A 13,008-nucleotide genomic window follows, 5' to 3' on the forward strand; every position below is an offset into this window, starting at 1 on the left:
TTTTCTCCTCAAATGCCCTGGACTGAGGTGTGCCAGCTGAAAGCCACATGCTCACACGAATGAATGATAAATGTCACCTGTTGTCGGACGGTAAGAGTGAAAGCAGGGCCAGCGACGACAGCTTCCTCCTCTCAGGCTGAGTTATGTTGTCCATCCGGTCGACCCACATCTCGATGATGCTGCCCAACAATTGATCCACCTGACAAGGGAGGAAAATGGGGAAAGGAAGAGAGGAACAGAAGACAATGCTGATTTTAGATGAAGGAAAAGAAAAAAAAATGCAGGAGCATTCAAGTCTGGGGAAAAGTCCAAACAGTGTGACAAACTGGTCACACTTCCGTGTATTAATGCAGAAAAATTATGGTGCTACCTCTGCTATAAAAATCAGCAGAAAAAAATTTACAATCTCAGAACTAGGTGCAATTAATTCCGCTGCTGGATCCAAAGATCAATGTCAGAGTTTCACAGCGAAGGAGGACAACTCTGAAATGTGGGGCTTGAATATGTTACCATTTGCAATTCCCTGGCTCATTACTTTCACCCTCATTTAGAATGATTCCCTTTTAACAGGCACTTTGCAGTTATGTTTCAGAAAGACTGTGCTGAGGAGACAGAAATGAAGGGCAGACACTGAGCCTCACCTCCTGGTTGTTCTCTGACGCCATCTGAGCGAGCAGAGAGGAGAAAAAACTGGAGTTCTGCAGCAGGACGCGACCCATGATGCCAAGGTAGGTGGACATCACCACGGGATATCTCTGCATAACACACACAACCACATGCAAATAGAAAGCCATAAATATACATAACTGCTTTTACATTGAGCACAGGTCATTAAGTTTGATAAGGTGATGGAGAACGGGCTGAAACTGCACAATTCTGGGAAAGCTGCTAATGACCAGTTCCTGGGGTGAGTGCTCAATAAACATTGACATACAGGTTGTATAGGAGGCCGTGTGTGTGTGTGTATATATATATATATAGTTGGCGCAAATGTGTGTGAGACGCCGCACTCAAACTCACCTCACCATCCACAATACCTCTGAAGACGGCTGGCAGCAGGGGCTGAAACATGTGGGCTCCCAGTATGGGGCTAACCTTTAAAGCTATCTCTACCACCTGCAGCGAAACGGGAAGAGAAGGAAGACCGTCACAGAGGAGCAGAGAGGAGAAACCAACACAGAAGCCAGAAAAAGATGCAATGAGGGTCACAGGATGACGTAAATGGAGCAAGAAGCACCTGGACACTGTGTGTGAGCTTCTTAAACCGGAGTACAAAATCCTCATTTTACTGGTACTTTATCCATATCCACATGAAGTAAGAATATGCTTGTTCTTTACTTTTACTTTCTTGAATAGCTGCTGAATTATTCAATTTTTGTGTACGAAAAGCATTATCTTTGATTATTTCTGCACCTGCTCAAAAATGTTCTATTGGGATAAGTAAGTGCATTTTTATATACAGAATTCATCACATTTATAGTTGTGCTGAATTTTTTAAATCAGCACCAGCACATCAATACAAACCACAAAGCCAAAATGTAGAAGAAGAAAAGCCAAATGTTGGGAATGTATTGCAGATTAAGTTGGTAACAATCACTCTTTTGGGGGTTTCATATATAGTAGGGTTCGACGTCTTCAGTAAAATATGTTCTTCTTGTATTTCTATGCTCTAGACTTTTCAAAGTCGTCTAAAACTAAAAATGTTGTGACAAACATGTAACGGTGTCTGACCACATGCCAAATAACCAAACATCAGTGAAGATTTTAGGTAAAGGAATTAAATAGCAGTTAAGAAAATGTTCATCCTGGATTTGACATCATGACTACATCAACACAAATGCAATTAAATAATATCACTGACGAATCACTTTTTTTTTTTTTTTTTTTAAGTGCAGTGAAACAGTCTTAGATCGGAGGGCGGCAGAGCGGAAAGAATGAAACCTAATAATCTGAGATTGAAGATAATGAAATAAGATTATGAAGTGAGGAGAAGCTCAGTTCTTGCAACGCAAAAAGAAGTAAAATGAATAGAGCTGGGCAACGATTAAATTTCAACGATTTAATCGCACCCCAATCCTGGAGTTAAGCGCGATTAATCGCGATTAAAAAGGCTCATTTGAAGTCTGCCGATTCCATTCAAAGTGTGTGTGCGTTACATAAATAATTTTACAATTCATCAAATACGATTTATAATAGCTTAAAATACTAAGTCTTTACCAAGATTGCCCCCCCAACACACACACACACACACACACACACACACACACACACACCCAATAACAGAGGAGATGAAAAACAGAAGTTTCTTATGAGCGCTCACTTCCTCAAACTTCATTCCATCTCCAAGACAGCCTAAATTCAGTCACGCTGAATTTTGCCTCCTGCTTACCTTTATTAAGCCAGATTGTGTGTTGAAGAGAAATGTACTTTATTTTGCGTGTTTTCAGCGTCTGAAAAACGCCCAGCTGGCCAAAACGCTGCACCGACAAAACACGCGATTTAAGTTTCACTTTCATTTTCTTCATATTTGCGCTTGTTATTTCAGTTCGCGCTTCATACCAGCATTTCCCTCGTGATTTTTCTGATAATTCGGCCGAGTTCAATATGGCAAATAATGAGGAATGGACCGTTTAAGTGCGTGTGCTTTATTGACGCTCAGCTGGAGCGCGGTGTGACTCTCGGACTCGGGGCGCAGGACAAGTTGGGCTTGTTCACGCCCCCCACAGCGTTATTCAGCCAGGCTGGGCCAGACAGACATCCACGCCAGCGGCGGAGCGTGGGTCTCAGTACAGAGGGGCCGGAGCATTCTCGAAGGACCCTTATGATAGTAATTTTACCATTCAAACAATACCTCATCCCACCGTCAAACAACACACTAATGCTCACTTTTAATGAGCCAAGCAAACCTATATGCCTCAGAAAGCAGAATAAAGTCACAAACCAGTTCACAAACTTGTTCAGAAGAACAAATACACATGCACTCACGCAGGCAACCTGACAGGCGTCATTCTCAGAGCGGCCGCTGTCCATGGTGCTGAAAGCTCATCACGGGCTAAATCTGTACCATCTTTGACACAGTTTAAATATAAAATGAACACAGCTGGTCTAAAATTACACAATCTATTCAGATAGATATAAACACGTCTATATCTTTTGGAATTCACGTATATTAGAAAAAAATAGACTCGACGGTCTCATAGTTGAGAGCAACACAAGGCACATTCAAATAGGCAGGTGTGTAAGACCACAGCATTCTAATAAAGATAATATTTTTGAAGGTTTCACTGACTCACCAATGGCTTCGATGTTAGGTTTTGGGTTTAGCGCTAGCGGCTAGCATAGTGTTTAGCATACTGTTTAACTTCCCTCCAAAGAGTTCAGATCAAGTGCAAAAGAAAAAACTCGTTCATGCCGCACAGCCAATCAGCGCTGGCTTACAGCTCTGATGCATTCAGGGACAGTCATAATTTAAGAATTGGCAAATTGGAGCCCACAATCATATGCATATACCTTCTCGCACACACTGCACATTTTATTATAATAATTTATTTCCGATTAAATGTGAACACATCACATGAAATGGGGCCCTATGACCTTGTGGGCCCTGGAGCGACCGCCCCTTTGCCCCCACTCTGATATATTTTAGTGTGGATCTGTAGACCCAGCTGCCAGACCAAACTTTGAAAAGCACAGATTAACGGCGAAATTTTTTTTCTCATGGATAGGATTCTCGCGATAACGCAGTAAGTTATCGCCGTTAACAGCCCAGCTATAAAAATTAACATTTGAAAGACAGACGGCAGCAACAGGTCAGAAGCTAATGTCTAGAAAATAATACAAAACATATCTCCCTGATAACATGAGCACGTGTTGATCTGCTGCATATCCTTGTTGTGGTGGTTGGTCACTTTGTAATCTACTGCTTATTTCCTCAAACTGAAGAATTAGCAGGAGCCAGGTGTGGAGTAATACCGCAGAGTAAGCTAAAGCTGTGTGATCTTAGGGTCACTCTGCATATACACAGTCAACACACACAAGCTGTGCAAATAGCACAGATCACATGCACCCACATGTGGACTGTGACATATCAACACATACACTAATGAGAGAAGAAAAAAAACCTCATTATCACATTTAACAGAATTTATTTGTACACTGAGACAGCGTTGTGTATTTCACACCTGAGACGGAAGTCAAAATACACAATAAAGAAGGAGAAATGAGGCTGTTGACTAGCCTGCAGCCAGGTGACTGTGTTAAACATTTTAATGACGAATGTTGAGTTTATATAGAACAAATAAACCATGAAGTTGACATCAAGATACATGAAGGTTTGAAAATAAAAGGAAATGATTTTACTATAAATACTTTGTGGACTGACTACAGGGAATTTCAGAAGTCAGATAAAATGTTTGTTTTTTTTTTAATCACAATCTAGTACAAGATCACAGGAAGAATCGACTTATAGTAGAACAAACAACAAAATGACCACCATGTTGAGAAAGCGATGAAAATGAATATTTTTTTTGCAAAAAATATCTCATCCATAAACATCGCCACATTAGATACCGTCTTCTATATTCTAAAATTTTGTTTTATGACGATTGTATGTTACTGAACATGATGTATGAAACTGTGATGGATTTGAATTCAGCAAATAAAATACTTGAATATTTTTCAAAGTTGTTATTGACATGAACTTCTGTCTCTGAAGTTGGTTAACAAAGACAGGAGGACCTCTCACAATTCACTGAGTAGAAATGAGTTTCCTCTTTCATTTAATCTGTTGTGAGTTCACAAGCGGTGCAGCCTGATTGTTTGGTGCATTTGTAGCTTTACGTTTTATGTGTGTGTGTGTGTGTGTGTGTGTGTGTGTGTGTGTGTGTGTGTGTGTGTGTGTGTGTGTGTACTCTGCATATTATAACACTGCCAGTGCACCTGCTCAACAGCAAACACCCACTGACTGCTGAAACTCAACGTGACAATGAAACAAACTCAGACTCGGGGAAAAAGGGGCAAACAGAGACATCAGCATTTTCAGAATATATGATTTCTACAAGTCAATGTGTGTGAAAGATGTGGAGAAACAGTACCTTAAGCACTTGGACCTGCCCTTCATTTGTGATGTCTTTCAGGAGATCACAAAAAGACCGACACAATGACTCGGCATAATTCTGTGAGGGAAAAAAAAAAAAAAAAAGACATTTTACACTTATGTTACCTGTTTCCCTCTGGGATTAATGAAGTATTTCTATGCACTTTTTCTTCTGTAGAGATAGGTACTTAAATCTGATCGCACAATTTCCCAGTGGGACTCATTGTCAGTGTCAGAACTGGAGATACAGACCAGGGAAATCATTATAGATGAAGATGTGATTTGGAGCAAAGGTTAGGATGAAATTTGTGAATTAACAGCTGCTGTGATGTACTTCAATCTATGTCAGCCACCGGTGCTTTCAGGAAATACACCTGATAAATGAGTAGTTTGTATTTATCAGCAGCGAAAAGGGTGTGAAAGTACATGTGGACATGATACCGGCTGACTGCAAACATGATGGAAGCCCACATGTTGATTATGATCAAAGATATCCGAGTGCGGCTTAAAATTGAATCTCAGTCGTCTGACAGTGCAACAGTCCTACTGAGAGCAGCCGAGGGACTGAGAAATGTGTGTATAATGCGAGTGAGCGCGTGTGTGTGTTAAGCTTACCTGCAGGAACTCTGTGGCAGACAGGTATATGTAGGCATTAACAATCTGAAAGCAGGTTCGCAGGTTCTCCGAGCTCAACTCTGAAAAACAACGTTAAAAAACTTCACTCATTTGAACCTGTGTTTCATAAATAAAACCTTTAGAAACAACAGAGAAGGGTGCAAAGCATTTGTTGATGAATGAGACAGAAGTACAAGGCTGCTGGCGGTTTGATACATTTGGATTGCATTGAAGGAGCTTTGCTCACCAAGAGTAATTCTCAAACATCAACAACAACCAAAAAAAGAGAGAAAAAAAAAAAACACTTCTCATTTGACTGATATAGCGGGGTTAATCTGAGCTGTGAAAGTTTCTTGTAAAACATCTGCAGCGAGTACTCATCTTAGACCAGCAAACTGTTCAGTTTTAATCTTATGATTTCACCGCAATCATTCCAAATTTCTGACGCTGTCAGAATTTTATTGCAAGTTGTCTTTTGGCGTCCTTTAACCTGCCTGATAGTGTGACGTCGGACCACCGGTTTAAAGCCCAGACCATAGATATCGCCACGATTCTCTCCCGATTGTTATCTTTGGTCCAAGACGGGTGTTACACATAGCCACTGGGCAGATGAGATGATGGCTCACCTCAAATTGGAAAACTAATAAAATTCGCACAGTACGACAACCATTCAACCCTGTAATGGACCGGTGGCCCATCCAGGTTTTACTGCAACCTTTGCCGCCAGGGTTACCTTAGCTCTTGCGAGCCCAGTTCAGATAAAGCAGCTGTAATTACCTCAAGATCACATTTTACCTCATGCTAGTCAGTGTGTTTAATGTTGTACTGCAACAAAACAGAGGCTCAATAGCCTAATATGAATATCAGTGAAACTAAAATTAAGAAGAAAAAAAAAAACATTCAGCATATCCACGTTGTGACATAAGAACACAAGCATTTAAAGCCTTCGACAAAGTTCAAGTAACTTCTTATCTGTCAGAATTAATAGAGGCCGTGGGACTCGGTCACCAGGAGCTGCATCTAAATTATTGAGCACGCTATTTCCTCAGCAGCATCATTATCCCAGCATAAAATATGTGCTGCTTTGTCTCCGATTTTTGTCTGACCTTGTTGTCGAAGTTCATGGCAGCACAGATGGGATGAAGACGTACAACGTCGACGCAGGATAAGACAGATTTATTTTGCGCTTAAGACTTTTTTTTTTTTTTTTTAAAGCAATGTGATTCATTTAAGACTTCAGAAGCAAACAGAGCTTGTGTACATATGGATACTTAACTCAGCAAGAGACTGTGGAACCTGAGTTTGTGATAAAACACAACAGGACAACAACCTTCTCTGTAAAAACTACTGTAGGAGTAACCAAAGCGTTTCATCATCATAACGCAGGGAATGCGATTTAACAGTTCAGCAAGCTTAACCTCAAAAACAATTCAGTCTGAGAAGGTTGGCCTTGAGGCAGCTTGTACGAGAATGGTAATGCATCATGAAAGAAAATGCCTTCAAGGTAGCGCCACCAAACACAACATTTTGGACAATTATACACCGGAGGACGGAGTGCCACGGCTTCATCCTCTGAATGTTAAATGAGTTCTCACACCGCCTGACTCCGGGACAAGCCTATAAATACAATTTATTGGAAAAAAGGTGAGCAAAAACCTGTGATGTTTGGAGAGAAACTTAAAATCACAAAACTAGAGAGAAAAAACAAACAACAGAGATGCCATAAAGTTTAAGTTACTTTGCTCTAAAGCAATTTCTAAACAACGATTAATAAAAAGGCCACCCTTAAACACAACAATCGATTAATTATTTGATGGTGTATTTTTGTATTGCTCTAATTATTGTATTTACTTTTTCAGCTGAGCATGACAATAATATAAACTGGCGGTTACAGAGCTCAACGTCCAAAAAAATAATTCATACACAGACTCACAAATGCTCTCACACAGACACGGAAGGAGAAGAGGAAATAAAAGGCATCATGGCAAAGATGAAGAGACATCAAATGTAACCTTCGCACACAGACTCACTGTCCAGCCTCAACAGTTCACACAGAATCTGTACGTACGCGCAGAGCAGCGCCAATTGTTTGAAGTGATCCAGACTGACAGGGGAGTTCGCTACAAAAGCGAGGATATCTGTTTACAGCATTCAAGTTGACAGGGTTGCTTCCATCCAACACCAACAGCGTTCTCTTCTCTACATTGACACAACGTTACATCTGTCGTTTTAAGCAGAAACTTGGAAATGGAAGGACCCCAAAAAGGTCTTGTGAAGTGATGAGGCCAAAGTTTTGAACGAAGCAAGTGAAGTGATCACAAGAGGTTTGGAAGGAAAAAGTTGAATCACTCAGTGGCAAAAAGCGAGATGAGAGATTAATCTGACCATGCTGGATCACGCAGATGATATTAATGTTAATGTATGCAATATGTGCTCTATAACCATCTGTCAGCTACAGTAAAGTGTTGAGGATAATGTACTCTACCATCTGTTATCTTGTCAGCGACATAATGTATTCGAAGGCCTATTCAGTCAGCACATCAGCCTGTATGAATATTCAGCACTGCAAACATCGCACGGAGCAACATTATGCTAAACACTCGCATTGTGTGGCACATGAAATGGGAGACCACAACAAGACAATGACTGATGGAAAAAACAAAAATGCTACCGTAAAAAAAAAAAAAAACAAAAAAAACCCACAAAATTAAACAGAGAGGACAAATATTGAGGGTCAAAAAGTTTGGTGATTCTAAATATGTAGCAACGCAACTTTTCACCACTTTAAAAGCTTATAAATAGATCATGGGAAATAGACTGCTATGAGTAAAGATAGGGACAGAAGAAAAGCTTTACTACAACAGATGCCTTCCTTTAGTTTGGCCAGACGATGCTTTGCTCTTAAGAATCACGTCAAGGTGACACATTGCCAAACAGTGGACGAACCAGCAGGTACAGAGTGAATGGACAGGGAAAGAACAACTGTCGGGGGAACGGGTGCAGAGACGGTAAAACACATCACCGGTATAGTACTGCCTTAAAATACTTGTTAGACCAAACCTTATTCACACGAAAACAGCGGCAAAACAAACAGCTCAGCTAAAGCATCAACGTTGTTAGTGGTTAGCAAAAAACATACAGCCATTTCCTCTGCAGAACAATGCTTGTTTTTTTCCCCTCTTTTTAATGTAAACAGGAGAAAAGAGGGATGGCATTGTTGAAGTTTTACAAATAGTTACAAACCCAGTATGATTCTCTCTAAGCTTTGAATTCACTAACAAAATGATAAAGTTGTTTACTCCAATGTCTTTCTAGTGTGGACCTCTGGAGCATGAATTTTAGATGTGTGATGATGGATTATCATCACCAGCCTTCGCAGAAGCCTGCATTTAAATTAGGCATGGGTGCAAAGTAGGAAATCTTTGTTGAAATCCGACAAATGGCGCATTACCGTTGGCTCAAACTTTTTCAGTATGAACAGGTCTGAGTGACTTACATCAGCTTCAGAAAGTATGAGGAGCGTAATTAACTTGTTGCCACCAAGGGCGAGCGACTCATTGAAGGCAACTACGTTGGTTTGTGAAGGCAATAAAGGGCTTTGTCCGTGACCCACAACTGCGATATGCTGGCAAAAAGTAATCATTCCAGCACAGATTGCTTCTACAACTATAGGCTAGACTTGGGTTACTGCCACCCATTGCTGAGGACTGTAAATATGATGGAGGTTATAGTCCCACTTTAAGACTCTGTTGAGGAAACCTGTTTCATGCAGAGTAAGCAGCTTTAAGAGCAATGGCGCAGCACAACTGCTACAGAGGTGGGAGGGGGAGGGATCAGCTGGTGAATCTGACTTTAGCAGAATGACGTCTGTTTGGCCCAAAAAACAGGAACATCATGGGAATTAGACAAGAAATATGGAACAAAAATGAAAACACCGATTTGACTGGGTGACGGATTTCATGTTTTGCGGAGAGACCAAGCACAGCTCAATCCCAACCCAACAGTGATATGAAACAATGTTGGAAAGTTGAAGTCAGTAGCATAACAAACAAATCCATTGTTTGCAGAAAAGGGAGGTATTCCACCCACTGAAGGCAGCAAATACCTGAACTGTTCTTACAGCAACCTTCCAGCGACAACTGATCATCATTTGATATCACTGCTTAGAGCTAAGACGCCACCAGCAGATCTCTTAAGGCCCGCACTGAAACAAACACTGAGGGCGCATTTATAAGGCAACGCCCCAGAAGCAACTAAACACCTTGGGGCAGAAAGGAAATTAAATGATCACATTAAAAAGTGACAGAAAGTGCAAAATCTAACAATAAATGTAGACATGGAGTAGTCTGAGATAACTAAGGACCGGAGCTGTTATAGGACTTTTTGTGTGCGTAAACTCTCAATTAAAGCAACGATGCAGTTTAAAAGTCAAAGATTATTGGTGATGTTTGGTTCAGTTTTCCCCACTATGCACGTGAAGCTCTCCGATCCCAGCAATAAATGAGAAAACAGTGTAGATGCTTTGATCCACACTCAGTACTCAGAATATTGGCGTGTTTACAACCGGATGCTGTCAGTTACAAGAGGTCAGGGTGCCTTTAATACACACTATTTACTAGAAGCAAGGACCTGTAAAATAAACTTAAATAAATACTTGTATTTGTAACTGTCAGTCACTAAATCCAAAATTGAGTCAACTCAAAAGTTATCCAAGACACAAGAGATTTACATCTGATTTGGATACTAGAATTAACTCATGTCACAGGTTTAGATAGACATAAAATATGAAACTTGGGAAACATGGCACAAAATTTATATCGATACTTTTTCCTCAAAATGGCGATATACATAACCCAAATTTTTTCTCAAAGTTTTCCCACAAATGCAGTTCTGGGTCAAAGTCACTAACAATCAGCGACACAGGTATTTTTATTAACCACCAGTGATTGGTGGAAACATGTTTATTTGCATTCTGTGCAAGAAACGGGAAAACGTTGCAACGGTTAAAATCCATATTTCAACACAAAAAGTTATATCAAGGAATGATACTGTATTTTTTAGTTCGCTAAAAGCTACTCTCCATCTGCAGCCAGTTGATCCTCCTCCATCGTTCCCACCATCCACTGTTGCAAATAAACCTGAGCCTCCTGGAGCATCCACATACAAATACAGTCTGGCAAAATAGCATGTGGTTATTGAAAGTAAATTCACTGCAATTTCCACAAAGCATCTTGAGATAATTTCAGTGCAACGCTAACATGACAAGAACAAAAGCAAGTTGTATTTATTCTGCCCAAACTTCTTTGATTTCATTGACTTTTTTTCCCTTCCTTTTTATGTGTGAAAACACAACAGTGGATAAAAGCTCGTCTCGCTCTCGTCGGAGGACGTCTCCTGAGCTCTGTCGTGACTAGCCCCATAATTAAGATATGAAAACTGCAATCCTAGAGGTGTCACAATCCACTTCATTTTTTATTTCCTCGCTCCTTCCCACCAATAAACCTTAACAAAATTTCCCATTTCATGCAGGCACACACACCACGCAAAGATATGTGTAAGTTCTTCTACCAATGTGTGCATGACTAAGTTCATAAGTAAGGAAGATTTTATTATACTAACATGAGCTTTTCAATAAAAACTAATTGAATACTTCGGCACATTTTGTATTTGATTAATTTCACAAGCAGCTGACCAACAATGGGCAATATTTTTCTCCACACAGAACACAAAAACTTGTGATTTTGATCATGGCACATTTTGTAATCCCATGGAAAATGTTCATTTTTCTCTCTCATTAATCTGCGACAAAATAAACATGAAAGTGATTTATACAACTTCAGAAAATAATGATTACACCAGACTGTATATTAACAGTGAATGACTGAAAGGCTCCGAATATCGGGACAAACTTCTGCTCATGAGGGACAAGCAGTTGCTTAATGCTAAACAGCTGCGATCTTTGGACCCCTGGGTAGCACCGCATTAAAAACAGGCATGATTATTTACTAGATATCACTGATGGGTCTAGGAAATCATTCCAGAGTCTAGAAATCATTGGCAATTTGTGATGTAAACCACAAATACTCATTTGAAATGGGCTCAAGAAAATATGGAAAGTGTTCTCTTGTTCGATTAATCAAAATTTTAATTTCCTTTGGGAAAACATACACACTTGGCTCTACAGACTAAAGAAGAGAGGAGCAGAAATGCAGGATTTTACATTGTCTGCTGATAACAAGTAGGCCGTTGGTCGTGTGGTGTGGTCTGACAGTAACGGAGGTGGCATTCGTTCCTATGGAGTGGGCAGCTTAAACACCATAAATGCTGGAAAGAGCATAGAGGCTTCAGAATAGAGGTGTCCGTACTACGTCTCACCTACCTGCACCCATATCCTCAATAGAAAGCAGAGGACTGTTGAGCGGCTGGAATATTGCACCACCTCCAAAATCCCAGAACCAACCTCAGAATCACTTCAATCAACATTGAAATGGTTTTTAAAACTTAATTCATAGTTATCCAATGATTATAAAGTAGGGAAATATGTAACAGCTTTGAATCACATGCAGTCTTCAGATCATCTTAGATAAAAATAACAAAAGTTGCCTTGGACACTTGCAGTGCATTTGTACTAGCAGCAGTAAAAACCTGAGGAGTTTTTGTGCAAATGAGAATAAAGAAATCTTGGTTTGCAGCATTTGTGATGTCTTTATTCTCGCTTTCTACAAACTTCTAAAAAGGTGTTAATTGAAGGCACTGTTTTTGTTACATCTGAACAGGATTCATTGTGAAATGCATTTCAGTATTTTGGTACTTCATGCAGAGCAACGCCTGCGGACAAATTAGCAAAGCTATAGGAATGCGTCCAAAACTAAATAGGTCGATTTGCCAAATATTACAAACGCAATTAAATTTTAACAAGGATGTGTCAAGGGAGCTCACGTACACACACGCACACACTCACAAACGTAATCAAATAGTCACAAAAACAGATGCTAAAACACTGATTAAGCTGCAGTCGGTACATCTCTCAAAGCCTGGGGCATATGCTGCAAAATTCGCTTTGGTTAGAAACATTAACGGGAAAATAAGCGTCACATCTGACTGGAATAACTCACTTAAATATCTCCAATGATTGTTGAGAACACTGTTCACATTCGTGGTCAACAATGCTTGATGCAGGTGGTGATATTTAGAGAAAGGGCATAGACTGTGCAATTATGACAGGGAATGATTCTCATGGTCATTCAAAGCAAATAGAAACACGTTCTGAAATTAGTAGAGCCAGAGAATCCAAAGAC

The 13,008-nt window shown here is 40.1% G+C and overlaps 1 protein-coding gene across 3 annotated transcripts in view; it reads right to left on the reverse strand.

The window, feature by feature from the left end:
- ipo11 (importin 11) overlaps positions 1 to 13,008 on the reverse strand; it is a 140,544-nt gene that overhangs the window by 50,148 nt on the left and 77,388 nt on the right. For all 3 annotated transcript variants that reach the window (XM_030104711.1, XM_030104710.1, XM_030104712.1), the window contains exons 23-27: positions 5,711 to 5,790; positions 5,094 to 5,174; positions 1,021 to 1,116; positions 642 to 755; positions 78 to 199 (exon numbers count right to left, since the gene is read on the reverse strand). In XM_030104711.1, the coding sequence (XP_029960571.1) occupies positions 78 to 199; positions 642 to 755; positions 1,021 to 1,116; positions 5,094 to 5,174; positions 5,711 to 5,790 (493 nt within the window). The remainder of the gene's footprint in view (positions 1 to 77; positions 200 to 641; positions 756 to 1,020; positions 1,117 to 5,093; positions 5,175 to 5,710; positions 5,791 to 13,008) is intronic.

Source organism: Salarias fasciatus, chromosome 12, assembly GCF_902148845.1.
Source record: "Salarias fasciatus chromosome 12, fSalaFa1.1, whole genome shotgun sequence".
Classification (NCBI taxonomy): Eukaryota; Metazoa; Chordata; class Actinopteri; order Blenniiformes; family Blenniidae; genus Salarias; species Salarias fasciatus.